Raw genomic sequence first — 27,269 nt, forward strand, 5'->3', positions numbered from 1 at the left:
AATGGTACAAGTGTCCATCTGCTTACTATTTTTTAAAAAATTGTAGGTCAGAGTCTCTGCAGACATTTGGCTTCCATACCTGACACTTAACATATTAATCATTTTGGAATATGGAATTCATACTTTTTCTTACATTATGTTCCATGATAACGTGCTAGTTGAAAACCACGAAACCTTTAGGGGATATGACATACCTCTTTATTTCTAGTCACTGGAGACCTTTACAGAAAAATAAGCTTCCTACTTAGTATAAGGAAATTTCTTTTGGGAACTCTTTGCTCTTTGGAAAGTAGGTTCTTTAGGCCATCTTTTAAACTTAATTTTTAAGAAAATTTCCAACATTATCTAGTGAGTTAAAGCCAATCACATTATATTTATAAGCAGAGACTGTTTTGTTTTTTAAATTTTCTTCTTTAAAAGTCACTAAAAGAAAATGAACTGTTAAATGTGGCTGTATTTGAGCAGTGATCTGTGGCTAATAAATTTTCTTCATGTTCTAATTTTCTTTTGTCTGTGTTGTTGTAAAGCGGGGAGTGGGAGATCCACCCAAAATTTCTCTTCTCAGCACTTACCTTTCTAAGCCAAAGCATAGTGTCAGTAGTGGAGGAAGGCACTCTTCTCTCAGGCCAGCACCTGTTTCTGTAAACAGCATTGTATTGGAACACAGCCCCATTGCACTGGCTGTTTACATGTTTGTGACTACTGTCATGCCTCTGACAGAACTGAGTAAGCACAATAGTTCTTTTGGCTCTCAAGACTAGCATTCACCATGTCCTTTAAGAGAAAGTTTGCCGGCTCCCTGGCATGCATGGTGGTAAGGATGTGCTATAATTGTCATGAGCATTTTTTTTTTTTTTTTTTTTTTGGTCTTTTTGAGACAGGGTCTCCCTGTAGCCCCAGTTGTCCTGGAACTCACTATGTAGACCAGGCTGGCCTTGAACTCACAAAGATCTGCTGACTCTACCTCCCAAGTGCTGGGATTAAAGGCGTGTGCCACAACACTTGGCTCTTTCGGTGGTTTTGAGACAGTGTCTCCCTGTAGCCCCCCAGCTGGCCTGGATCTCACTATGTAGACCAGGCTGGCCTTGAACTCACAGAGATCCGCCTGCCACTGAGTGGCACGTACCACCACACACGGCAAGAGCATTTTTAAAGTACAAACTTTTTCCACCTTTGCTGATAACAGTTTCCCTCTTTTCTTTTCTCAATTCCAGCCTAAATTAACAATGGCAAAATGCAGGCGAAATGTGGAGAATTTCCTAGAAGCTTGCAGAGAAATCGGTGTGCCTCAGGTAACAGATGTGTTCATTTTCTTGTGTTGCTTAAATAGACCTGAGTGCTTTTGTCCTAAAACTTATCAGAGGTCCAGGTCACAGAACCTTACCAGGAGCAGCTTTGAACTACGTTAGTCACTGCTAATGTGATGTGTTACTAGAACCAACCAATATTTCCCCATCAATATTCTTTAAATTTTTCCTCATTTCCAAGTATCTTTAAAGAAATCATAAATATTAATTTAAATAATTATGGTAAGTAATTAATGAAAAAGAATTATTAGATTTCCTTAAGTATCCCCACTAGCTGTTTCACTTATATACAGCTACACACAACAGAATCCGTTCTTTCCAACACTTGAAGTATATTGAGTTTGAAAACATTTAAACATGTTACCAAAACATCAGAGTTCCTATTCGCCTAGATGCCCTGATGTCTACATCAACTATGCAAATAGTACAGTTGCACAAACTTAAGTAATTCAAATGATAATACTATTAGCTAAATTACAGGTTTTATTCAGATTTCACCAGTTTTCTACTAGTCTCTAACACTTTGGGAATTAGCACACTAGAGACCACTTGGAAGCAGTATCCTATATAAGGATATACTGCATCTAAGTTCCTTAATTACATTTCTTGCCATTTAATAGTACTATAGTCAAACTTTCTTTAGAGCTGTGATGAAGAAAAGGAAAATGGATACACTGTTAATTCAATGACCCTTTCAAAAAGGAGCCAAAGCAAGCATAGCTGGGCGGGCCGGCACACACCTCTAATCCCAGCACTCAGGACGGAGGCAGAGTCAGCAGATCTGTGAGATCATGGCCACCCTGGTCTACATAGTGAGTTCCAGGCCAGCTGGGGCTACAGGGAGAGCCTGTCTAAAATTTTTTTAAAAGGCATAATACTCTCGGGGAATATAAAATTGAATGATAATGGTAGACAGATTTTGGGCCCCACTATTTTGCTCAGGCTGGTCTCAGAACTCCTGGGCTCAGGCTATCTTCCCACCTCAGCCCCCCAAGTACTGAGACTGCAAACGTGTGCCATTTGGTAGTTTCTCTTCTTTTCGTATTATGTTTCTTACTTGTTGGAGAATGAAGCCTTATGTGTGCATGCTAAGCATGTGTTCTACCACCAAGCCACCCTCTCCAGGCTCTACAACGCTTATATTTTGTCTAGTCTGCAAAGAAAAAGGTACTAGCTCCTTCTGTCACCTTGTTGATTAGCTATCTGAAATTCAGGATTGGCCTGGCCTGTCAGTAATACCACAGTTTTGCTCAAGAGCTAAGCCCTTAACCCCCATAGCTTGCTCTGGAACACTCCTTCCCAGCTCATCATCCTGCCCTAGCTGACCAGTAGCCGGGAAAGCCACAGCAGCATGTGTCAAAGTGAGTACACTTCCAGCCTTAATACATTACAAAGTAGAAGAGAAAGAGCCAGCTCCCATCCATATCCACACTGGCCAGCGCGAACTCCCAAGCTGCCTTTTGGCCTTTATTAGGGAGATCATTCTACTTTTTTTTGCCCCACCCCCAAACTTGAATAGGACTTTGTTTATTCCTGGGGACCAATTCAAACCAAAAATGTTCACTTTTATATCATTGTTTTACAAAGGTTTAGCAACCATTTTAAGCACAGCAAGAGGATATCTACCATATTTTCTTTAAAAACTAGCACGTATATTCTCCACAATAACGGGTTCTAATGCTTCTATATGCACATTAACTTCAGTTATTCCTTTCTTAGGCCAGCATGCCTAGTGCCTGCCCCTGTTCCATACCGTGTCTTAATAAGAGAGTGTGGCATTGCTGGTGAGAGATTGGGAACCACAGAGAAGCAGCAATCATGCTGACTTAGTCTGTGTACACTTGCTAAAAGTACTGCTTAGCAGCTTTGACAGACATAGCTGCCCACTTGACTTGACAGAATCATCTTCCCCCTTAGATATAAACCTTAACTTGGAATTCTTACAGGATGTTACTGCTACTAGTCAGCAAAATATGAAAACAGTGTGTCTTAAAGCATGCATTTAAGTGAGCATTTTAAAAGCAGGGGTTGAGAGCACTTATTATAATCCACGCACCCGTCTCCACCAGAGCTGTGCTATTGGAAGGCAGGTACAGAGGCAGAAAGAGTACAACTTTAAAAGACTGAGTCCTTCTCCAGAGTAGTTAGACTGGGGATCTTAGCATCCTTCCTCCTCCCTCTCCTGGGCCCGAAAGAGGAAGTGGCCATTCCACGCAAACCACCTCTTCCTTCTCCCCTTCTGCCTTCCACCTGTCTCCACCACCACCACCAATTTTAGATGCTTTCTGCTGAAAATTAGTCATTTGTCTAGACAGAGTGAAAGAAAGTGAATGAATACACAAATGGATAGATTCGAGCTAACACTCTCAAGATCCCTCTGCCACAGGAAGGAAGAACCTTCTGCCTCATCTTGCTCTGTTCTCTCTCCTTTGGGCCTTTATTTAAGCACTTGATGCTCAACTTGAAGACTGAGTTGGATTATGATAGCATCTAGAAATATAAAGCAGGAAACTTGTAAGAATGTCCGATTTCATGTCCAGGTAGTATGTCCGAAGACAGTTTCCCTTCTCAATATAACTTTAAAGTGTATAAGTTAAATTATGAGCTAGGCACGGTGATGCACGCCTATAGTCCTGGCACTTGGGAGGTAGGATCAGGAGTTCAAAGTCATCCTCAGCTACATAGTGAGCTCCAGACCAGGCTGGGGAAAATGAGACCTTGTTTAAAAACAAACAATAAGTAAATGAAAGACAAATGATAGGCGGAGCGTGGTGGCACACGCCTTTAGTCCCAGCACTCAGGAGGTAGAGGCAGGTGGATCTCTGTGAGTTCGAGGCCAGCCTGGTCTCCATAGTGAGTTCCAGGCCAGCTGGGGCTGCAGGGAGACCCTGTCTCAGAAAGACAAAAAGAAAAGAAAGATGAATGACAAAGTGAAGTTAAATTATGAAGGAAAACAGGCTGGGGCTGTGGCAGTGGTAGAATGCTACCCTAGGTTTGAGCCCTAACATCACCCCCATCCTGCAAGATGTATTAAGGAAATACTAAAGGGTGAGGTGACTGAGAAAACCTCTGGAAAGGAGGGTATATGGATATGACTTTATTGTCATGCTTTTATTAAACATTTTACATTTTAAAAAAGAATTAGATAAAAAATTGTATTTGAGTCCAGTATCTTATGTCCTAGAATTATTGTCTGTGTTAATGGATACCTTCAAGTTGTCATGCTCACTAATATTTTTATTACTGATGGGTTTAGACATGCCCTAAGGTCCCATTTGTGTTGTAAGTAGTAGTGAACTAGTTGCGGTGACGATGGGCTTGATCTGATGGTTCAAGTACGCCCGGCTCTTCAGCATAAACTTCCCGTCCTTGGCGCGCCCCAGTGAGTGACCTTTCTCTGTGCCCTGTTCTTTGTTCGCTAACAGGGAAGGATGGGGTCTGAGAGCAAGGCTGCGTCTCACTCACCTCCCCACTTTCAGACCTCACACAGCTCTGAGCCATGGTCCCACTCTGTTCACTAGATCTTAGTGTTGAAGCTGGCCACCAACAAGTGTTACTGTGCTCAGCGGTAAAATCATCTCTGTGCACTGATGAGTCTTGTTTTTTCAGCATTTTCTTATTGATCATAATAAAAATGCTGCAGGACAGCCAGGTGTGGTGGCACACGCCTATAGTCCCAGCACTCGGGAGGCAGAGGCAGGCGGATCTCTGTGAGTTCAAGGCCAGCTGGGGCTACAGGGAGACCCTGCTTCAAAAAGACAAAAACCAAAAAAATGCTGCAGGACATGTGCCTTTGAATATGACTGCTGATCATAGTGAATTCTGTGCTGCCTGCATTCTACTCCACTGACTTTGTTTTTCTGTTTTCCTTTCCTGCTCACACTTTGGACAGGACAGTCTCTGTTCCCCCTCCGACATCCTTCAGCTAAGCCTCCGAATTAAAAGAACTGTGGAAATACTACTTTCTCTTGAGGCACATGCAGAAGAATCCAGTTTTGTCTCGCTGTCTATCCAGCTCCTGGGTTTTGTGGCATTTTACTGTGCTTTAATGTTAACTCTCTGTGTCCTTTATTACCGGGTCTTCCCCTCCAGCTGAAAGCGCGTGCCAGTGACTCCACCTCATCCTTGTGCTGCTTTCTCCTGCAGAACTGTGTACATACTTTCTGTTTCCTTCCCTCTTGCCATCAGTGCTGAGTAGCAAATCCATTCTCATATGTTGAGGGGGGCAGCCCACTGCATAGCATTAATCATGGCTAATAGAGCAGGAGACCAGCATTTTCTCTCTAGTCATTTGCCCATTCTCCTTGCCCTGTAGCCTTGTTTCTCAGATAATGAAGGCTGAGGCCTTTCTACCATTACAGTCCTGAGCCCGTTCTGAGAATATGACACAGAAAATTTGGGCCATCTTTTCGTACTGTGACCCTACTTCAGTTTTGAAGTCCTGAATTTCAGAACCTTTAACAGCTGCTAATAAGGAAAATATTGGTGCCTTTTCTGGTTTGGGTACCTTGTGACTTAGATCTCTGCCCTGAAGTCCTAGCTTGCCCTTAACTGGTAGACAGTATCTGCACATTTAGAAGGCACAGGCCATTTAGACTTACCAATTTTAGTTTGGTCAGAAGTTTCAGTTGAAGGTCCTGTAGTTTCCCTAGATTCCGAGTCCACCATACACATCTGAGATAGTGCACACTAGGCAGCTGACTTAGAGTGTGCCTCTGAGGAGGGGGTGCTGGCCGTGCTTGCCATGTATGCTTGCTGTAACCGATTCACGTCTATAATCCTGTTTCCAGTGTGAAAGTTTGGAGTTTATGTAATCTCTAACATATTTGAGCCATCCTTAAAGGTGAACCTTGTATTTTGTAGGCTGTTGGGGAGATTATAGTTGAACAGTAGCAGGTAAAGTTAGACTACAGCCTCTGCTTGTTCCCAAGGCAATGATTACTGTCTCTATCTTTCAGAATGCTTAGTAGTTAATTAGCTTCTGAACCTTAATGCTGAAAACTACGGTATAATTTCATTCAGATTCCAGTTCTCACAGACGGTGTTTCTGAACATCTAGGAACATTCTCAAGTCTGTTAACAAAATTGGACAACTCCTCAAGCATGAAGGGAGATTGCCAGAAGCATAATGTCGTTATAGAATTCAGCCTGGGGTCTGGTTGCCTTCTCCTCCATATGCAGTGGGACAGTTAACTTACTGCTCACTGTTAATGCTGACGCATTGAACATGGTGATACACAACAGCGCCTTCCCGAGTTCGGTTTGTGTTTGTTGTGTTTTTAAGATGTCTTGGAGTCCTTAGTTCTGTAGTTTTGTCCTTTTAACACAAACACACACAAACACACAGACGCTTTAAGCTAGGTGTAGTATACATGTGTAATCATAGCAGCTCTTGGACGGCTGAAGCAGGAGGATTGCTGTGAGTCTGAGGCCAGTCTGGGCTGCATAGCAAGACTCTTTAAACACACACACACACACACACACGCACGCACGCACACACGCACACGTGTGTGTGTGCCAGTTTTCAGTTTAGAATGATCATAGTATTTCTTAGGAAACACCACATTCCCTCTAAGCCAGCTGGAAGGTAGATGTGTGTGGTTAGCACCAGTCTCTGAGGGATGTCTAGACTCATTGAGTGGACTGAGTGGACTGGCCCCTGGGGGCTGATGAGAAGAAGATGCCTCTTTCAGAGCAAAACAGTATGCAGATTCATCTTAACACAGTTGCTCTGTACTTGCAGAGATAAAGCACTAATTCAGAACTGCTAGTTTTATTAACAAATCAAAAGATTGCTGTGACTTGTGTGTGTGTGTGTGCGTGCGTGCGTGCGTGTGTGTGTGTGTGTGTGCGTGTGTGTGTGTGTGTGTGTGTGTGTGTCTTTTTGAGACAGGGTCTCCCCATAGCCCCAGCTGACCTGGAGCTCGCTAAGTAGACCCAGGCTGGCCTGGAACTCAAAGAGATCTGCCTGCTTCTGCCTCCCAAGTGCTGCGATTAAAGGCATGCACCACCATGCCGGGCTATGGCTTTGTTTTATGAAAATAAGCATTAAGTACAAAAGAAAGTAATTTAGCACAAGTACCAAAAACTGCCTCAGAAACAAATACTTGCCATAGTTTTATTACAGCTGGTTTTGTGAAAGTCCCAAGTACACGGTGAGTACCAACAGAAAGCAGAGAAAGCCCAGCTACTATCTTTGATGACCATCGAGCATCTCTATAAAAAGAAACCCGAATTCTACCTTCTAGATATTTAGTCTGAACAGAAAAGCCAGTGTGTATCAGGATGTCCAGCCCTGGGATGTCTGAGGCAGGAGGATCTTGAGTTTGAGGCCAACCTGTGCTACATAGTGAGCCCCTGTCTAAAAAGGAACAAAAAAAACAATGGCTTACAATTTAGGTCAGTAACAGATCATTTGCCTAGTATGCACAAGGTCCCCCAGCACTGGGGGGGAAAAAAGAGGAAGGAAAGGAGGGAGGGAGGGAGAGGGGAAAGAAAAGCCAGTGTTAGCCAGTGTGGTGATGCAATCTTAGAATCCCAGCGCTTGAGTTTAAGGCCAACCTGAGCTACATAGCAAGACTCTGTCTCAACTGAAAACAAAAAATCAATTTTTGATTAAAAAAAAAAAGAAGAAAAGTCATTGATTGTTAAGATTTTCCTTTTCCTCACAAAATTCTCCAAACAAGTAATGAGGGAAATAAGATAAATGTATTCAACTTCTTACTCAGGCGGGTACAGTCATAATATCTGTAATTAAGATGTGAGTGGCTAAGCTTATGTAATAATTCTCAAGCATAACTTAATCCATTAAATTCTAAGACGTGAAGTTCTTTACTTTTTCAAACACAAGTTCCTTTTAATTCCAATTTTTAACTAATTCAGATTGGGCTGTCTATGAAATACCCAAATTAAGGGAGCATTTCTCAAATACATCTAAATCTCAAGTCCTGAGGATATGTTGTTTCCTCCTGTGGTCCCTTCCTGAGAATTCTGGATTATAATGCGGGTCTTGGGCTTCCCCTTTCCTGAAATTTAAGTTATTCTCAAAGCCATGTTGTATGCCTGTGGTTTGTAATCTCCTTCACAAGGTGCTTCTCCCTAAGTGCCGTGCCTTTTATACTTGAGCCATGTTGTAACTCGGCACCGCTTTTCTAGTTTTCACCTGTCTGCTTTATAAATCTGCTCTGGTCTTTTATTTATGAGAAAGGTACTGCTTTCTGTCCCTCCTCTGTTGTATGTATAAATGAGCCACCTGTCGATTTCCAGTTTTCAAAATGATCTGTGTGGACTTTTAATTGTACTAATAAAGTGACCGTGAGTGTCAGACACCATGCCTTGTATTAGCAGGGTCAGTTTTCCAGGTACTGACTCCACATCTCACTTGATCGTTCTAGGGGGAGGAGAGGGAGGTGCTCTTCTCCTTTCAGTTCTCTGATGTTCATCCTGTTCCTCTTTTGTTTGCTTTTATGTTCCGTTGTCCCCTTTCAGGAGCAGTTATGTTTGCCTCTTCACATTTTAGAAGAGAAAGGGTTGAGCCAGGTTGCAGTGACTGTCCAGGCTCTCCTGGAACTTGCTCCACCCAAGCAGCAGCAGCACCAGCTCTCTGCTGTCTGAGGACTTCCCGGACCTTGGGCCTTGGCCTGGCCAAAATAAGAAACAGAACGTGGAGCTGCTGCCTGCCGTCTGCTTAAACAAAGCTCTTCTGCGTTCTTAGAAGGGACTGTCTCCATCATTCCTGCCAGGAATGTTTTGCTTCATTTCTCCATTTTAGGGGAGGTTAAACCCATTTCCACTGTTTTGTTTTAATGAAGACACAGTTTTCCTAAGTGGAATTTCTCATCACTGAGACCCCAACACCAAAGCCTAAGCTGGCTGTGCTTTCCTCCTAGTGGAGGGTTGTTTTACATGCCAGAGACAGTGCCTTCCCAGACAGGTATTTAGCTCTCTGGAAGGCACAGACATGCCATTATCTTGGCCAGTACCCCAGGCATCAAAGGCTCACTGGTATCCACTGTTGGGCTTTATTCTCCAGGAACATTTGTCAAATTCCAACTTGTATCAGTAGTGCTGGGCCAAAGCCTGCATTTTCAACAGACACTGCAGGTAGTAGAGACCACTGTTCGAGCCACAGAGTTGTAGTTTGAAGCGACTGCCCTACTGCTTCTAAAACCAAAGGCTGTATTATAATGACTTGGACTGTTCTGTTAAAGACAAAGCAAAAATAATATTTTGCACAGTAAACAGGTGTTTAAAACCAGTGTCCCAGGCCTCTCCCCAACCCTGCCCACCACAACCCATCTTTTTCGTAGAGGATGGTTCTGTGCATCATCCTATTTTCTAAATAGACGAGCGCTCTACACACAGGTTCCAGGTCTGTGAGGTGTACCACTGGGCATCATTTACTTGTGCTTCCAGAGCGCCCCCACCCCCATTCTGCTCCCAAGACCCTTGGACCTGCAGACACATTCCAGGACAGCAGACACACTTCAGCTCCCCAAACAGTGGATGACTGAAAACGAAGCAAAAAGAACTGAAGGAAAAGCCAAGTTTCTTCTGCTTTCAGGTAACAGCCAGTTTCCCTAGCTGAGTGAAAGCACTTAGAGCAGCTTCCTGTCCTTCATCCAGCCCCTCATCCCCACCGCCAGTGCCTTAGACCCGGCTTTGGTACAAAGCAGAAGGGCCAAAGGCCCACAGCACAGAGAGGGCATCTTTAGAGGTTTCTTCTTGCCCTGTATTTTGCGCCCTTTTTCGTTAGTTGTGTCTTTGATGTTCACTGAGGTTGTAAACCAAATAGACTAAGTTAAGCTGTTTGTTTCATAGGGTTTTTTCCTAGAGTTAACAGTTATGACTTTTGTTTACCAAGGTTTGCATTTGAGAACAGTATTGTCCCTATGCAGCAGTAACAAATAACATGGCTACCAGAGGCCCTGGGTTCAATCTTCTGCACCTTCTAAAATGAGGTGCTGGTGGTACACAAGCCTGTAGCCCCAGACACTCCAGTGGAAGCTGAAGAATCAGAACACTGAGTCCATGCTGGGCCTCAGCCGGTTACGTAAGACCCTGTCTAAAAGCAACAGAACGGGCTGGAGGCTCAGTGGTTAAGAGCACTGGCTGCTCTTGCAGAAGACCTGGGTTTGGCCCCAGCACCCACATGACAGCTAACAAGTGTCTGTAGCTCCAGTTACAGGGGATCTGGTGTCCTCATCTGGCCTCCTGCATGATACAGATGCACTTACTGTAGACAAAACACTCAATACACAAAAATAATAGCATCTAAAAAGAGAAAGAAAAGTTAGAGCCTTTAAAAGTAAATTTTAAAATCATTTTGACTGCCAGGCGTGGTGGCACACGCCTTTAATCCCAGCACTCGGGAGGCAGAGGCAGGTGGATCTCTGTGTGTTCAAGGCCAGCCTGGTCTACATAGTGAGTTCCAGGACAGCTGGGGCTACAGGGAGACCCTGTCTCATAAAGACCCCAAGGGAAAAAAAAAAAATCATTTTGACTATCTGCAGAGAAATGGTGTTTATTAGAACATTACCACTTTATCCAAGTTGAGAATTATATAACAGAATCTGGGCATATTGACACATGCCTGTGACCCTAGCACTCAGGATGCTGAGGCAGGAGGATCGTGAGTTCCAGGCTAACCTGGGCTATATAGCAAGACTGTGTCTCAAGAAAAAATAGCCAGGTATAGTGGTACACAATTTCAATCCCAGCTCTCAGGAGGCAGAGGCAGGTAGATCTCTGTGAGTTGCAGACCAGCCTGTTCTACACAAGTTCCAGGCCAGTTAGGGCAACATAGTGAGACCCTGTCACAAAAATACAAAAGTAAGTATAATATAAAACATTTGAGCTCCAGCCCAGTTGTTCAGGGCCTCACAGAACAAAGTAAAATGTCTTAGGCCTACAGCCCAACCTCACTTATTTACAATTCCACACAGCCACCAACCATAGAACTTGTTTAGAACTTAGCAGTGTGTCTGAACTATAGGTATTTTTTCCTTCTACTCAACATTAACCCTCAGTACAATCCCTAAATTATAGATTTTAATATTGTGTAGGAAAATGAATCCAGAAGACATTATGTAATGCAGCACCTGCAATACCTACGACTAATTTTCCATAAGAGTTAAATTTCCACATTGCAATTTTTGCATTAATATGAAAACTTGATGTAATCTTATCAAACTAACTCAACTTTGAATTATTAAAAATCTGTACACTCTTACCCACAGTAAGGACAAACAGTGTGTTGCCAGTTTTTCGGTGCTGGCACACAGAAACAAATCACAATGCTTCTGTTAGAGAATGTGGCCAGCATTTTACATGTATGATTTTTTAAATTGGAAAGGATTCAATTTAGTATTTCACCTTGATAGACTTCAGTGTGACCTTGCCCGCACTGAAAATGGGCAAGCCAAGTGGCTGCCTAGCCCGCACCTGCCACCTACAGAGATTTTGTGTCAGCAGTTTGCAGGCTTTCAAAGGTATCTCTGCTTAGCACTCCAAACCAGTATTTCCCATAACAAGCAGGTCTGGAAACAACTCATGGGAAGAGGAGCCTCTGTATGTGGCCAGACCATACTAGGAAAAGGTGGGGTTAGTGGGTCACTCTCCTTAGCAGCTTTTTAAACACACCTTCCAACCAATCAAGGGGCCTGTAATTTCTTTTGCTTCCTCTAGTCAGCAGTGACTAATAACATGTGAGTATGCCATGAATATGATGAATTTTAAGAACTAAGTACTTAAATGGTTATAGAAATGGAGGAAAACTTGGTTATTTAGAAGCCTTTTTATACACATGGTGCAGTGAGATGGTTTACAGCAGATTTCATTTTATTTCTGAAAATGTTATAAACATGTAATTAGTAAAAGCTTTTGTAAACATTGTTCTATATTTGTATGTCTGTAAATATACTGCCTAAGTTCTAAGTAGAAATATGTCAGTATTGTGTATGTTATTTTAAGTTGCCTGTATGCCATCTTACATGTTGACTTTTAAAAATAAAAGCCAATATTTCAATAGCATGTAATAAAGTTTTGAAAATGTTCAAACCTAAAGCATGGTTTCCTTGGCAAAGAGGAAGCAGAGAAAAGGTGTCTGACACACTAGAAGAACCTCCCTTAAAATGTTCTTCTGGGGCTGGAGAGATGGCTCAGTGGTTTAAGAGCACTGGCTGCTTTTGCAGAGGACCTGGGTTTGTTTCCCAGGGGACCTGACATCCTCTTCTGGCTTCCGTGGACATTGTATGCACATGGTACACTTATACACATGCAGGCAAAACATTCATACACATAAAATAATAAAAAGTGTGCCTTTGAGGTTAAAATTCCATTTCTTAAGGAATATCAGGATAGCTTTGTAATTGCAGTGGAATTGAAAGGCTCAGTTGAGGCTGGGGATTAAGCTCAGTTGAGTGCCTACCCTGTAAGCACAAGGCCCTGGGTTCCATCCCCAAAACTTCATCGACCAGGTGTGGTGTTGCATGCCTATAACCCCAGCACGAGGAGGATCTGGAGTTCAAGGCCAACCTAGGCTACATGAGACCCTGTCTCAAAAAATTTTTTTTTAATTTATGAAATACATGAGACACATTAAGACAACTTTTCTTGGGCTGAAGAGATGACTCACTGGTAAGAGCACTAAAGTTTGGTTCCCAGCATCCACATAGGGTGGCTCACAACTGCTGGAACTCCAGCTTTAAGGGGCCCTCTTCTGGCTTCTATGGGCATCTGTGTACACATGGCACAGACACAAAGACACACAAATGTAAATATTAGAAAAAATTTTTCTGTCATTAATAACCAGCTGAGAGTCGAAAAGATGGCTCATCAGGTTAAAGGCACTTGTCACTGCCTGCTTGACCTGTGTTTGATCCCTAGGACCCACATGGTGGGTCTTCTGATGTCCACACGTGCCCATACACACACATAATAAACAAATGTAATGAAGGAAGTGGGTAAAAGTGCTTCTTGCACAAACTTGGTGAGCTGATTCCCAGAACTCATGAGAAGATGGAAAAAGAAAACTAACGCCACAAAGTTGTCCTCTGACCTCTGAGCATACATGCACACATACACTTGAGTGCGTGCACACATGCACACACACACAGAGGAAGGGGAGGGAGAGAGGGAGAAAGAGGAAAGGACAGGAGAAGGGAGGGAGAGAGAAGGAAGGAACAAAGTATACTGTACAGAAAGTTTTAGCCTCCCAAGAAGCTTAAATTATTTGACTTGCATTATTTGACTTTCTGAGATAGGGTCTCTCTATAGCCCCCAGCTAGCCTGGAACTCACTATGTAGACCAGGCTGGCCTCCATCTCAGATCAGCCTGCCTCTGCCTCCCTAGTAACTGGGATTAAAGGTGTGCATCACCAGGACCAGCTCTAAGACATTCCTTTTTGATAAATTAAGGCAAGCATAGTGGACTCAGTTTGGTTTTGGTTTTTGTGCCAGGGTCTCACCCAAGTAGCCCTAGGTATCTTGGAATTCTGTGTAGATCAGGCTGGCCTTTAATTCACAGAGATCTACCTGCTTCTCCCTCCCTGAGTGTTGGGATTGAAGGTTACCACTCCCCACTTGTCTGTCTGTCCACTGGTTTTGTTTGTGGTTTGGGTTTTGTTTTGAGACAGAGCCTCACTAAGCAGCCCTGGCAGACTTGGAGAGCCACCTGCCTCTGCTCCGGGGTTCTGGGATTAAAGGTGTACACCACTGCACCCTGCAGGCTTACTGTTTTGTGGGTTTTGTTTTGTGTGTGCATTTTGTTTTATGGAAATGCTTCTGTGTCATGAAAGGACTGCAGAGGCCAGAAGAGGGTGTCAGGTCCCCTAGAACTGGAGATATATACAGTTGTTAGCTGTCATGTGGGTGCTGGGAACTAAACCCAGGTCCTCTACAAGAGCAACCAGTGCACTTAATGGCTGAGCCATCTCTCCAGCCCAAGACTCACTATCTTTAAGGGAAAGAGAACTGTAAGCAGTCAGCTTTACTGTGTGCCATATCAGGTTAGCTGTTTTCACATAGCTTATCTCATTCAGTCTTAATATCCCAGAAGATGGAAATATTTCTCTCATCAAAAATATCTAAACTAGCCTTTCAAAGAACCTGTGTCCCCATCTTTACCACTGGTGGACTGTGCATCCCAACACCCCATTTCTCACCTATATTTACCACTTATATCCCTGCCTAGTCCCAGAAAAGTTGCTGGAGCAACTTATGGTAGAAGGTGCATTTCTGTGGCATCTCCCAATAACATCAACAGTATAAAATGACAGTAAAGCTATGAGATAGGCAAGAAGCAACATTTTATTAAACTGCCATATACATATATGCTAGATGATAACTATAAATGGTACCTTGGAATTTTTTTTAATTTTTATTTATATGTACGTAAGTACATGCTATGTGTGTATGGGCTCCTGTGGAAAAGCCAACAGAAGAAAACAGAATAGGCAAAGGAAATCCCCTAGTGTCACCCGGAGGCAAACAACCCCGAGGCCTTTCCAGACACCAGAGGGAAGGGCAGCAGTCTGGTCACTTCTTGCCTCTCCTTTTCTTCTTGCCTTTGTCTTTTGAAGCTTTGCTGCCGTCTTTTCCTTTCTTGGGCATTTTGAAACCTCCAATTTCCCTCCGTACCACTGTGCCCCGCCACCAGGCCTGGAGCTGGAAGACAGAAGGGAGTTAGTTCATTTTAATGTGCCTAATGGCACTCTGTGCTTTCCACAGAAGGGAGAACCGTTTAATGCTGTTGCTGTGTCTGAAGAAGTCTCTGAGACAGACGAGACCGGCTACTGTCACACAGTCATGCTCCCATGTGGCGCCTGACCCTGAGCTTGGGCCACCGACTCAGGAAATTCTCAAGGAATGAAAATAAGTTGACAGGCCAAGTTTTCCTTCAGACTTAGTTTTGTTTTGTGTTTTGGTTTGGTTTATTGTTTTGTGTTGTGTTTTTATGTGTGCGTGTTGTGTTGTATTTTGGTTTGGTTTGGTTTTTTGTTTTGTTGAAACAGGGTCTCCCTGTAGCACCAACTGACCTGGAACTCACTATGCAGACCAGGCTGGCCTTGAACTCAGGGATCCTCCTGCTTCTGCCTCCCAGTGCTGGGACTAAAGGCATCCTTCAGACTTAGAAGCCTAACTTCCCCTTGTAAACACCCACACCTAACAGTCATCTGATCCAAAGAGAATGTGAGGGGTTGGAGATTTAGCTCAGTGGTAGAGCGCTTGCTTAGCAAGCACAAGGCCCTGGGTTTGGTCCCCAGCTCTGGGAAGAAAAAAAAAAAATAACAAAGAGAATGTCAGTTACCTGCACTCAGTCAAAGAAGTCTAAATTAGGCTCATGTTTCCTGATGCATCTCATATCTTTGGGGGTCAATTAAAAGGTCAGTTCTCGCTTTAGTCCCAGCACTCTGGAGGCAGAGGCAAGTGGATCTCTGTGAGTTCAAGGCCAGCCTGGTCTGCATAGTGAGTTCCAGGCCAGCTGGGGCTACAGGGAGACCCTGCCTAAAAAGGACAAAAAAAAGGTCTTTTTCCAAAAGTTAGTTCCCTTGAATGTCTTTATCATTTGGTAGAACTGTTCTGAACAGGCTAGGCTACTTTAAAACACTAGACTTGCCAACTGTGAGTGAATCCACTAATAATGAAAAGAAAATCAAAACCAAAGTAGTCCAGCTAGTTCTTCAATCTAAATTGAAGAATCTTGACAAACAGAAAGCACATAAGTCTGATAAATATTGCCAGTTATACATCTGATTCTTCTAACAGAAAGATCAAAGATAAGTTTGGATGCCTGGTACTTAAACATTCTCATCCTACCCTTAGAGCTGTGGCTCAGTGGTAAAAGGCTTGTGTCTGGCATGCATGGGGTCCTGGGTTCGAGCCCCAGTGCCACAAAACAAACTAGACATGCATGATGATAGACACCTGCAATGTCAGCACTTGAAAGGTAAAAGCAGGAGGATTGGGAGGTCAGGGACAGCCTGAGCTACATAAAACCTAACTCAAAAAAAAAAAAAAAAAAAAAAAAAAAAAAAAAAAAGCTTTCTTTTTTAGACACTCCCTAAATTATACATCTCAAACTAGAGTTCCCCCTGGCCAAAGAGGTTTCTCAGAGAACGGTGCTTTTCCAGGCATCACGTTTCAAGCTAGGTGCTAGTATTTCTGCATTACAGCTTTTGCTTTAAAATACTTTCCAGAGTGATGGCCATGGTGGCACACACCTGTAGTCCCAGCACTCGGGAGGCAGAAGCTGGGGGATCTCTGTGAGTTTGAGGACAGTCTGGTCTACATAGTGAGTTCCAGGCCAGCCTGGACTACATAGTGAGACCTTGTTTCAAAAAAAAAACAAACAAGCCTCACATGGCGCATGCCTTTAATCCCAGGTAAAGGCAGGCAGAGCTCTGTGAGTTCAAGACCAGCCTGGTCTACATAGTGAATTCCAGGTCAGTTGGAGCTACAGGAAGTCCTGTCTCAAAAAGACCAAAAAAAAAAAAAAAAAAATCTGTGACCTGATAGTTTTGTCATTATTAATACATCCCAGAGTTCATGAAGCTAAAGTATTTCAGCCAAGCTGAGGTAAGAAGAGTACGATTACAAGTTCAAGGCCACTGCGGGCTACATGGTGAGTTCCACATCAACCAGTGCTACAGTGTAAGACTCACAAAAAAATAAGAAACTCCCCCAAAGTTTGTATTTTCCTAATTTGTTTATTCTGCCTTTTTTTTAAAGCAGCTTTTATCAGAATGCTGCAGAGGGAGGAAGCTGACTATACAGGATGTTAAGGAGCAATAGGATGTTCAAGAAAATCTGTCCTGCCCGGGGATGCATCAGATGAGGAGTCATGTTCTCAAGTCTGATCCTGGGCCTCAGGCTTTGCTTCCCTCACCAGCTCCTCCCCAGGTCAAGAGCTGGGCTTGCTCTTTTCTGTGTAGTTTCTCCCTGCACTGGGACTGCAGGCGGACTCTAGTAGGAACTAAAGGACACACTTCCTCACACATGCTCCTGGCAAGCTGCTGTGCATCTGATGATGAAATGCCTGTTCTGGATCAGCTAAGGCAATGACAGGAGACCCCAAGGTATCAAGGTTAGTTTTTTACCTTTATGATACTCTTCAGTTCCAACTCATCCTGCTCTATCTTCTTCCTGATCTTCTCCTTTTCTATCTGGTCTTCAGTAATGACTTGCTCATACTCTCTGATCTGTAAGAGTAGACATGGGTCACAGCTAGTGATGACCCAGCCAGTCCTGCACCAGTGAGATACCAGTGAGATGGCTCAGCTAGTAAAGGCTCTTGCTGACAAGCCTGAATTTGACCCCTGGACATGATGGACAATTCCTGTAAGCCATCTTCTGACCTCCACATGCATGCTGTGGCACTTGCAACCCCCCCACACACACATAGATAAAATGTAATAAAAATTCTAAAAAATAAAAATAAAGCATGCTAAATATAAGCCAAATATGGTAGTACATACCAGGAATCCCAGCACCTAGGAGACAGAGACAAGAGGATTGCCACAAACACAAAGTCAGTCTGGTCTACATAGCAAGTACCACATTAGCAAGGTTTATAGAATGAATGCCTATCGCAAAAGTAAGCAAAACAAAACAAAATCTTACTGCATTCCCGGACTGTATATATTCATGCTAACTTTATACATGTTCCTCGATTTTTTTTTTTCAATTTGAACAAGTTAAATTTACACTTTAAAATTGTTCATAAACTAGCCAGGCATGGTGGTACAGGAAGCAGAGGCAGGCAGATCTCTGTGAGATCAAGGCCCGCCTGGTCTACATACCAAGTTCCAGGCCAGCCAGGGAAACCATGTCAAAAAAAAAAATTGTTCATAAAGATGAAATACCAAACCAGGCACGGAGGCATACACCTATAATCCCAGAATTCAGGAAGCAGAGGCAAGAGAATTACAGCAGGTTCAAGGCCAGCCTGGTCTGCATATCAAGACCCTGTCTCAAAACTAAAAAAAGATGGGGGCTGGAGAGATGGCTCAGCAGTTAAGAGTGCTGGCTGCTCTTGCAGAGGACCCAGATACGTTTCCCAGCACCCACATAGTGGCTATCTGTAACTCCAGTTCCAGGAGATCTGATGCCCTCTTCTGACCTCTAAGGGCACTGTACAATACAGGTGCACTTACCTACATGCAGGCAGTATATATTTTTTTAAAAAAGATGAAATATTAATTGTGTGTGATTAGTGACCCCAAGGTAATATAATTTTTAAAACTTTGGTAGAACATATATTTGCAAATAAATAGCCACCTTTTAAGAGAGGAATTTACTACACGCACCTAGTGATGAAGGCACAGTCAGAAGTTTTTTAGTAATCGCCATTTACAAATTGTCTTTATAGATAATAGATAATAGTAGTATATCTATCTCAAGGAATAGGGTTTGAGTAAATCATACTAAAATACTAAAAGAGTACCTGGGCTGAGCACGGTGGCTTACACCTATAACCCTAGCACTTGGAAGGCTAAGGCAGGATCAGTACATAAAGGCTAGCCTGAGCTACAAAGACCCAAACTCTAAAAACAAAAGTGTGTCCCAGACATCGTGTAAGCATGACTGCCCTGTCCTCATCATCATTATCTAGGAAGAACCCCATTTGTCTACAGCCTAACCTCGACTTTTGACCAAAACCAGTGCTCCCCAGCTTGGCTACCACTCAATCCTCAGGGAGTACACTCCATTTCCTTACCATCTTTGCTAGGTCTTGAAGTTGTGACAGGTCACTGGCCTTGGCAGCCTGGAGAGCATTTAACTCATTCTGTTTTGTTTCTGTGTCTTTATCAAACTTCTCCATCCAGAACTCTAGCTTCTTCTCAAGTTTCTGTTTGGAAAAAACATTAAAACATGGCTTTCACCAGGCACAAAATATCAGATACTGCATGATACCATTTACAGAAGTTCAAGAACAAGTCAAAAATACACATATACACCGAATTTAAATATTTTATTTATTTTTTTCTGTGTATGAGTGTATTGCCTGCATGTACGTAAGTGCACCCGTGTCATGCAATGCACACGGGGGTCAGAAGAGGGCGTCGGATGACCTGGAACTGGAGTTATGGACAGTTGTTAGCTGCCATGTGGGTGCTGGGATTCGAACCTGGGTCTTGTGCAAGAACAACTAGTGTTCTTAATCACTGAGCCATCTCTCCAGACCATGTAAAAAAAATTTTTAAAGAATATAGCACACAGTGTACACTATGAAATCAGTATTGAGACAAAGTGAATTCTTTTCTAAGAAAACATGTTACAAAAAGAATTGCTTGGATTTGGTGAGGAAATGAATAATCATTTTATGCAGTCAAACGTTTCCCTTTAAAAATATGAGACACTCAAAGCTGGAAAGATGGCTCAGCGATTAAGAGCACTGACTGCTCTTGCAGAGGACTAGGGTTTAATTCCCAGCATCCACATGGCGGCTAACGACGGTCTATAGCTCCAGTTCCAAGGGATTTGATGCCTTCTTCCAACCTCCATGCACACTGCATGACACAGGTGCACAACATACAGGCAATGCACTCATACACATAAAAATTTAAAATAAAAAATAATAAAAATGACACATATCCCATTTCACACATAAAAAGACAAGAAAACACAATGATACCAGATGAAACTGTTTGAATATTTCTAAGCTTTGAGGAGCTGGTACTGTTTTATTCCGTTTGTATTTGCAGGTTTCAGAGCATGAAAAAATGCAGTTTCCACACTGTGCTGCTAGGCTATTACAGCTCTGGAAGCAGCACAAAAGAGTGTAAGAGAGTTATAGGTGCCAAATAAAATGTAAATCAGTCCTAGTGATCACCTAACAGTATGCCACCACCAGGTAGAGTTTATCCTGGGAATTTAAAAGTGACTTGACATCAGCAAATGTATTAATGCATTTCCTTTATGAACATATTAAAGGTAAAAATTATATCTTTATGGATGAAAAACTCTGCCTCTTAAACTGAGTATTCATTGATTTAAAAAAAAAAAGAAAAAAAAACCCACCTTTGACAAGAAATTCCTTTATGTTCCAGGAACACCCAGAATAACCCTCATACCTGATCAGAGAAAAGCTACCTCATTTGTGTCAGTTACCACCTGACTGCCTCTTAGCTCCAAGCTCACCCTTCCTGGCCTGGAGGCCTTGCTGATGTCTCTTTGGCCACCTAACAAACTACTAAACTTGGGCAGTAGAGGATGCTAGGGGCATGGGCAGGAAGGCTTCTCACCAGGCTGTGGTTGTTGCTATGGTTCTTGGGACACACAGCTAGTAATGTGAGACACCCAGTGGCACCCACTCACCAGCACATTTCACTAACAACCACAGCATCTGCTTGCCATATAAACTATGACAAGATAAGTCCAATCCCAAGAATCTAAAGGACTCAATAACAGTAAATCTATTAATGTTTTACTTTACTAATATATTAAAGGAGAAAAAAACAACTCAAGGCATGAAAATAGTCTCTCTGGGGGTTGGGGATCTCTCCAGTGGTTAAGAACACTGGCTGTTCTTGCAGAAGATCCGGGTTCAAATCCAAACACCCACATGACACTAACAACTGTCTGTAACTCCAGTTCCAGGAGATCCAACAGCCTCTTCTGTCCTCCGAGGGCATTGCATGACATGGATGCACTTACCTACATGCAGGCAATATACACAATACACATAAAAAAATAATAAATATTTAAAAAGAAAGAAAATAGTCTATCTTATATAACTGAGTGTTCATCTGATTTAAATTTTTAAACCTATTTATTTTATAAGTATGTGTATGCCTGAGTCTGTGTATGTGCAACACATGCATGCAGGTGGATGTGAACTACCACATGGATGCTGGGAACTGAACGTTGGTCCTCTGGAAGAACAGTGACCACTGAGCCATCTCTCCAGCCCCTACTCATCTGATTTTAAAAGATGAAGAAACAAAACAAACCACTTAAGCCAGTCACTGCACACTGCTGTCATTCCAGCATTCAGGAGGCTGAGGCAGGATCAAGAGTTGGAGGTCAACATGGGCTACACAGTGAGAACCACCTCAAAAAAAGAAAAAGAGAGGCTGGAGAGAGGGCTCAACAGTTAAGACTCTGTACAGCTCTTGCATAGAACCCCAGTTCAGTTCCCAGCATTCATATCAGGTAGCTCATGACCAGCCTGTAACTTCAGCTTCAAGCAATCTGACACCTCTGGCCTCTGTGGGCATCTGCACTCATGTACAGGCACATATACACATAATTAAAAGTAATAAAAAATAAAACATCGAAGCCGGGCGTGGTGGCGCACACCTTTAATCCTAGGACTTGGGAGGCAGAGGCAGGCGGACCTCTGTGAGTTCAAGGCCAGCCTGGTCTACATAGTGAGTTCCAGGACAGTTGGGGCTACAAAGAGACCCTATCTCAAAAAGACCAAAAGTAGTAATTATAAAAAATAAAAAATTCAAGAAAAACCATTAGCAAAGTCTACAGTTTCCTGCCTGCCAACTTTATCCTGACTTCTGGTCACCCAGCAAAACTCTCTTGCCACTCTGGAGGCCATACCACACCCTTCCCAATGAGGTTGAATCTTAGTCTTGGGAAGGGTCTTCCCCCTTCCAGTTTCTTTCTTTCTTAACACTGTCAATCAGTCCTACCATATTCTTCAGAGCTCTCTTTAATCCCTTGTTACTAGCTCATAATTCTTTCATTAAATTTGTTTAAATTATTGACATAGTTTCTGTTACTTAAATGAATCATTAATCATACAGAATTGGTGCCAGAAATGGAGCTTATCCCCCATCTGCCAGTTCACATGTCTTAGTAAAATCATCTGCAGTCCCTGTTACACCCAGTTCATGAGATATAACAGCACTGTGTCATGAACACGATAGAAGTTGTGACATCTGTGCAGTGTCAAAGCAAACCGTATCTCTGTGGACCACACTGTGAGAGAGAACAGGAGAACTGACAGCCCTGAGGTGAGACTAAGAAGGTAACTGTTAGCCCTGCTGCTGGACGCAAGCTGCTTCTAGCAGGTGTTTTCGAACTGGTTTGGAGACAGAAGCTTTGATGAGGCTAACAGCTGTACCAGGTATCAGAGGCTGCTGACTATGCACCAGGAGAAACACTAGAACAGTATCTGAAGTTGGAGTCGCTGCAGGCCTAGCCTTTAGAGCCCCATTAGCTCCACTGAACTTGGGGCCCAACTCAATGATGACACAACCCCACAGCCATACCTGGCCCACAGATGAAAGCACCCAGAGTACCAAGTGGCTTCCTGCAGTACCCCCCACCCCCCCATGCCACTCTTTGCTGCCAGACTGTTACCATCATGGGTCACATGCATGGTCTCAGGAAGGGCTTATCCTAAAGTCACAGCGCTCACACCTGGCTGAGGTTGGTGCCTAATAACGTGAAAGCGCAGATTTACAAATGGGGTACTCTCATGCTGTTGCCCAAGGATTCCTGAGACTCCTGCAGTCCAAAGGACTTGCCTCTGAGCCTCCTGAGGAGCTCTGCCATCCAGTTAAGAAAGCAGTTGCTGTTCACAAGCATCCTGAGAGGAGCAGAAAGGATAAGGCTACTAAATTCCACCTGATTCTAACAGAAAGTCAAATTCACGACTGGCTACTCTAAGACCAAGCAGGTCCTCCCCGGAACTGGAAATGAGTGTGATCCACAGCATAAATCTGTCTTGTGTGCTTGAGGAATAGGATCAGTTAAAAAAAAAACAAAACAGAGCTATATAAGGTTGGAGACGTGCCCTCACCCATGTGCTCCTCAGTGCCCTCATACAGGAGTGCCTACAGGGCCTTCTTGTGCTTAAGATGGGTGCTTGGTGGTGGATGTGTAGGCTGCACATAAATTCCCTGTGGCATGCCTACCCAGCCTTTGGGTTCTCAGCTCCTTGTCATGGGGCGGGGGAGCTCTGGCACCTCCACCTCCTTATATTTAGGCAGCTGCTGAGTCTAGCCAATCAAGCACAGCTCCACAGGAAGTGCCCAGCGTTCCGGCACTGCGTCTGCATCACTGTATTCGGCCCATCTAGCCTGACATTCCGGCCAACACCTCCCACACATGTTCCTCAGCTTTTTGACAAGGTATACCAGCAAAATAGTACCATTATTTTTCCCTCGCTTATAGCTGTCTGAGTCTTATGTGCCCCTCCAGCATGCTGAGAACTGACCCTACTCACAGACCCAGAAGTGTGTGCAGGGTCTGAAGATGGAGCACCCCTTTTCAAGACATTACTACAGATGAAGATATAAAAGTTTCTGACAAAGGAAGTCTAGTCTCCTTAGACACAGGAGGGCAGGTTATTTCTACCACTAAGGAAGCCTTAAAATGAAGGGGTTCAATCCTGTTCATTTTACTTCAATCCAACTAGGCTTCATTGTCCCATTCTTTCCCAGTGAATGCCCTAACTTAGACAGAAAACTTGGCATGGCTATGCATTTATGTGCAATCCTGACCAAGACACCATTAAAATCCAGAATAAAAAAAAATAATACTGCATAGCTAGACACATCGTGGCACATGCCTTTAATCTCAGCACTCGGGAAGTAGAGGTAGGCAGATTTCTGTAAGGTAAAGGCCAGCCTGGTCTACACAGTGAGACCCTATCTCAAGGGGACGGAAGGAAGGGAGGAGGGAGATTCATCATCACTACTGCTAAGCAATATTACACTTTCTTTTTTATTATTATTTTTACTTTATGTGTCTGAGTATATTGTCTGCATGTATGTAAGTGCACCTGTGTCATGCAATGCCCAGAAGTCAGAAAAGGACGTCAGAGTCCCTGGAACTGGAGTTACTGATGGTTGCATTAGCTATCATGTGGATGCTGGGAATCAAACCCAGGTCCTATGCAAGAGCAGTCAGTGCTCTTAATTCCTGAGCTATCTCTCCAGGCCCAGCAATATTACACTCCCTGTAGCTCTAGCTGCCTGGAACTCACTCTGTAGACCAGGCTGGCCTCGAACTCACAGAGATCTACCTGCCTCTGCCTCCCAAGTGCTGGGACTAAAGGCCTGCGCCACCATGCCCGGCTTCTTTTTTTAAAAAATATTTTATTCATTATTTTTACTTTATGTGTATGCATGTATTGCCTGCATGTAGGTAAGTGCACCCATGTTGTGCAGTGCCCGCAGAGGTCAGAAGAGGCTGTTGGATCCCCTGGGACTGTAGTTATGGACAATTGTTAGCTGCCATGTGGGTGCTGGGATCGAACCCGGGCTTTCTGCAAGAACAACCAGTGTTCTTAACTGCTGAGCCATCTCTCCAGCCCCTATATTATACTTTCTAGCTGTACAATAAGCACTAAAATGGAACAGTCATACAAATGCTATAAAGGAAGATGTACCATTTTCAGTCAAGGAAATTATTTCTCTGGAAAATCCAAACGAATCAACTGAAAAATCATGATAACTAAGATGGCATGGAGTACAGAACCCAGAGCAACACACAGCTGAAGAGACCCCTCCACGCCGTGCACCTAGAGGCAGGTCTGAGAGTGCTCAGCATCGTTACAAATGCCAAAACTTGGGGCTGGAGAGATGGCTCAGGTAAGGGCACTTGGCTGTTCTTGCAGAGGGTGTGGGTCCAGTTCCCATCTGTATGTTGGCTCACAAGTGTCTATAACTTCAGTTTCAGGAGATTTTATGTTCTCTTCTGGTCTTTGCAGGCCCTGCATGCACATACATACATGCAGGCAAAACATTCATACACATAAAATAAAAATAAAATATTCTTTAGTAAAAGAAATGGGCTGGAGAGATGGCTCAGCAGTTAAGAGCACTGACTGCTCTTGTAGAAGACCAGATTCAGTTCGTAGCACCCACATGGTGGTTGTCTGTAATTTCAGCTCTAGGGATACAACACCTTCATCTGGCCTCTGCCAGTATTGCATGCACATGATACACATACATGGTGGCACAACACTCATACATATAAAATAAAAATACATCAGCCAGGTGTGGTGGCGCACGCCTTTAATCCCAGCACTCGGGAGGCAGAGGCAGGTGGATCTCTATGAGTTCAAGGCCAGCCTGGTCTACATAGTGAGCTCCAGGACAGCTGGGGCTACAGGAGACCCTGTCTCAAAAAGACCGAAAAAAGAAAAATCAGAAAGAAAGGAATAGCATAACTTGGAAACAATCTAAATGTTCACCAATTGAAGAACTATCACCTACTTTTAGGCATATTTCAACTATGGAATATTATATAGCAGCTATAGTGCTATTGAAACTTTCAAAAATTGGGGCTGGTGAGATGGCTTAGTATGCAGAGGCGCTTTCTATGGAAGCCTGATGATCTGAGTTTGATGCCCAGAACCCACAAAAAGGTGAAAGAGAGAACAGACTCCACAAAAGTTGTTCTCTGACATCCATAAGTGTGCTGTGGCACATGTACACACAAAATAATAAATAAATTTAATTTTAAAATAAACCTCATGGGGAGGCTAAAGGGTCACTCAGTGGTGAATGTGTGTTTAGGGCTCAATTCCCAAAACTGAAAAAAAAATGAAACAAAAACAAGAACAACTTATTGAGTTAATAGGTTTCAAAACATTTTCAGTGCCTAGTACTGTTGAAGATGATGCCTTGAAGACAGCCGGCAAGACGGTTCAGTGGGTAAAGATGCGTGTCACCAAGCTTGGTGTCCTGAGGTCAATCCTAGGAACCCACAAGGTGGAAGGAGAGATGCGAATCCCAGAAGTTGTCCTCTGACCTCCATCTGTATACCTGTGCACATGCACACAATAAACAAATTTGGGGGAAAATGTCTTGAAATTACTGCCTGCATATATTGCTAGTGACAAAATAGATTACCCAGTCATTACATAGACGTTTGGACTGGATTTCTGGTTCAGTGGTAAACCATTTGCCTAATGCATGCACAGACCCTGGGTTTCATCCCCAGCACCACAAAGGGGAAAAAAAAAATTAGATTTTTTTTTTTTTTTTTTTGGTTTTTTAAACCAAGTGCTGCTGCTTAGCCCCACTTTTCCTGAATCTCTCTGTATACCTGGACCTGACTTTGAACCGAAAGACACCCACCTGCCTCTGCCTCCCAAGTGCTGGGATTAAAGGCAATGTGCGACCACGCCCAGCAAAAGTAGAATATTTTTATTTTATGTGTATGCGTGTATGCCTGCACGTAGGTAAGTGCACCCATGTCATAAAGTGCTCTCGGAGAACAGAAGAGACTGTCGGATCCCCTGGAACTGGAGTTATGGACAGTTGTTAGCTGCTATGTGAGTGCTGGGATTCGAACACAGGTCTTCTGCAAGAACAACCATTGTTCTTAACCGTCGAGCCATCTCTCTAGCCCCATAAGTAGAATATTTTTAAATTGAGGAATAAAAATGTCTGGCGACTCACCTGCTGCTCTGTTTTAAGGAATGTCTCGATCGCCATATGAACCTGGTTCTCCTCTTCAGTTTTCATTCTTATTTTCTGTAACAGATTCAAACAGCAGGATTTCTACTCAACAAGGCTGGTTCAGCAGTTGTCGGGAATGGTGCTGCTGGAACCCCGGGAATGCCAAGGTTTTGCTCCACAGCTATGACGTGGCTCTATTCAACCCCATTTGCACTTCACGAACACTACAGAGCCATGGGCTAGCCCCTCCTTAGACAGGTACAAGGACTCCAGGAAAAACCCATCACAATCCCATAACATGGAATGCAGTGCTCCATGGACACAAGATTCTCAGCCTGGAGAAAAAAATCAGAGTGCAAGAGGTGGTCAGAGCCAGGCCATTGGTGACCAATGCCTGCAGTCCCAGAACTCCAGCAGCTGAGGCAGAGGATCAGTTTGAGGTCAGCCCCGGATTACAAAGTGAGTTTGAGGCCTGCCAGGGCTATAGGAAACCCTGTCTTGTTCTCTCTCTCTCTCTCTGTCTCTGTCTCTCTCTCTCTCTCTCTCTGTCTGTCTCTCTGTCTCTGTCTCTGTCTCTGTCTCTCTCTGT

The 27,269-nt window shown here is 43.5% G+C and overlaps 2 protein-coding genes across 5 annotated transcripts in view; one reads left to right on the forward strand and one right to left on the reverse strand.

Moving 5' to 3' along the window:
• Positions 1–9,823, forward strand: part of Lrch3 (leucine rich repeats and calponin homology domain containing 3) — a 122,429-nt gene extending 112,606 nt beyond the window's left edge. For 2 of the 3 annotated variants that reach the window (XM_029566167.1, XM_029566168.1), the window contains 2 exons: positions 1,215–1,292; positions 5,200–7,106. In XM_029566167.1, the coding sequence (XP_029422027.1) occupies positions 1,215–1,292; positions 5,200–5,403 (282 nt within the window). In that variant the 3' untranslated portion in view covers positions 5,404–7,106. Of the gene's footprint in view, positions 1–1,214; positions 1,293–5,199; positions 7,107–8,795 lie in introns of those variants that run through there. The other variant, XM_017799493.2, reaches the window with a different exon arrangement.
• A 4,774-nt stretch (positions 9,824–14,597) lies between these two features.
• Positions 14,598–27,269, reverse strand: part of Iqcg (IQ motif containing G) — a 47,956-nt gene continuing 35,284 nt past the window's right edge. Inside the window, exons 8-12 of one of the 2 annotated variants that reach the window (XM_017799496.2) lie at positions 26,681–26,755; positions 19,024–19,155; positions 17,783–17,797; positions 17,405–17,506; positions 14,598–14,972 (exon numbers count right to left, since the gene is read on the reverse strand). In XM_017799496.2, coding sequence (XP_017654985.1) covers positions 14,844–14,972; positions 17,405–17,506; positions 17,783–17,797; positions 19,024–19,155; positions 26,681–26,755 — 453 coding nt within the window. In that variant the 3' untranslated portion in view covers positions 14,598–14,843. The remainder of the gene's footprint in view (positions 14,973–17,404; positions 17,507–17,782; positions 17,798–19,023; positions 19,156–26,680; positions 26,756–27,269) is intronic. The other variant, XM_017799497.2, reaches the window with a different exon arrangement.

This window comes from Nannospalax galili, unplaced genomic scaffold (genome assembly GCF_000622305.1).
Source record: "Nannospalax galili isolate Female #2095 unplaced genomic scaffold, S.galili_v1.0 scaffold598, whole genome shotgun sequence".
Taxonomy (NCBI): Eukaryota; Metazoa; Chordata; class Mammalia; order Rodentia; family Spalacidae; genus Nannospalax; species Nannospalax galili.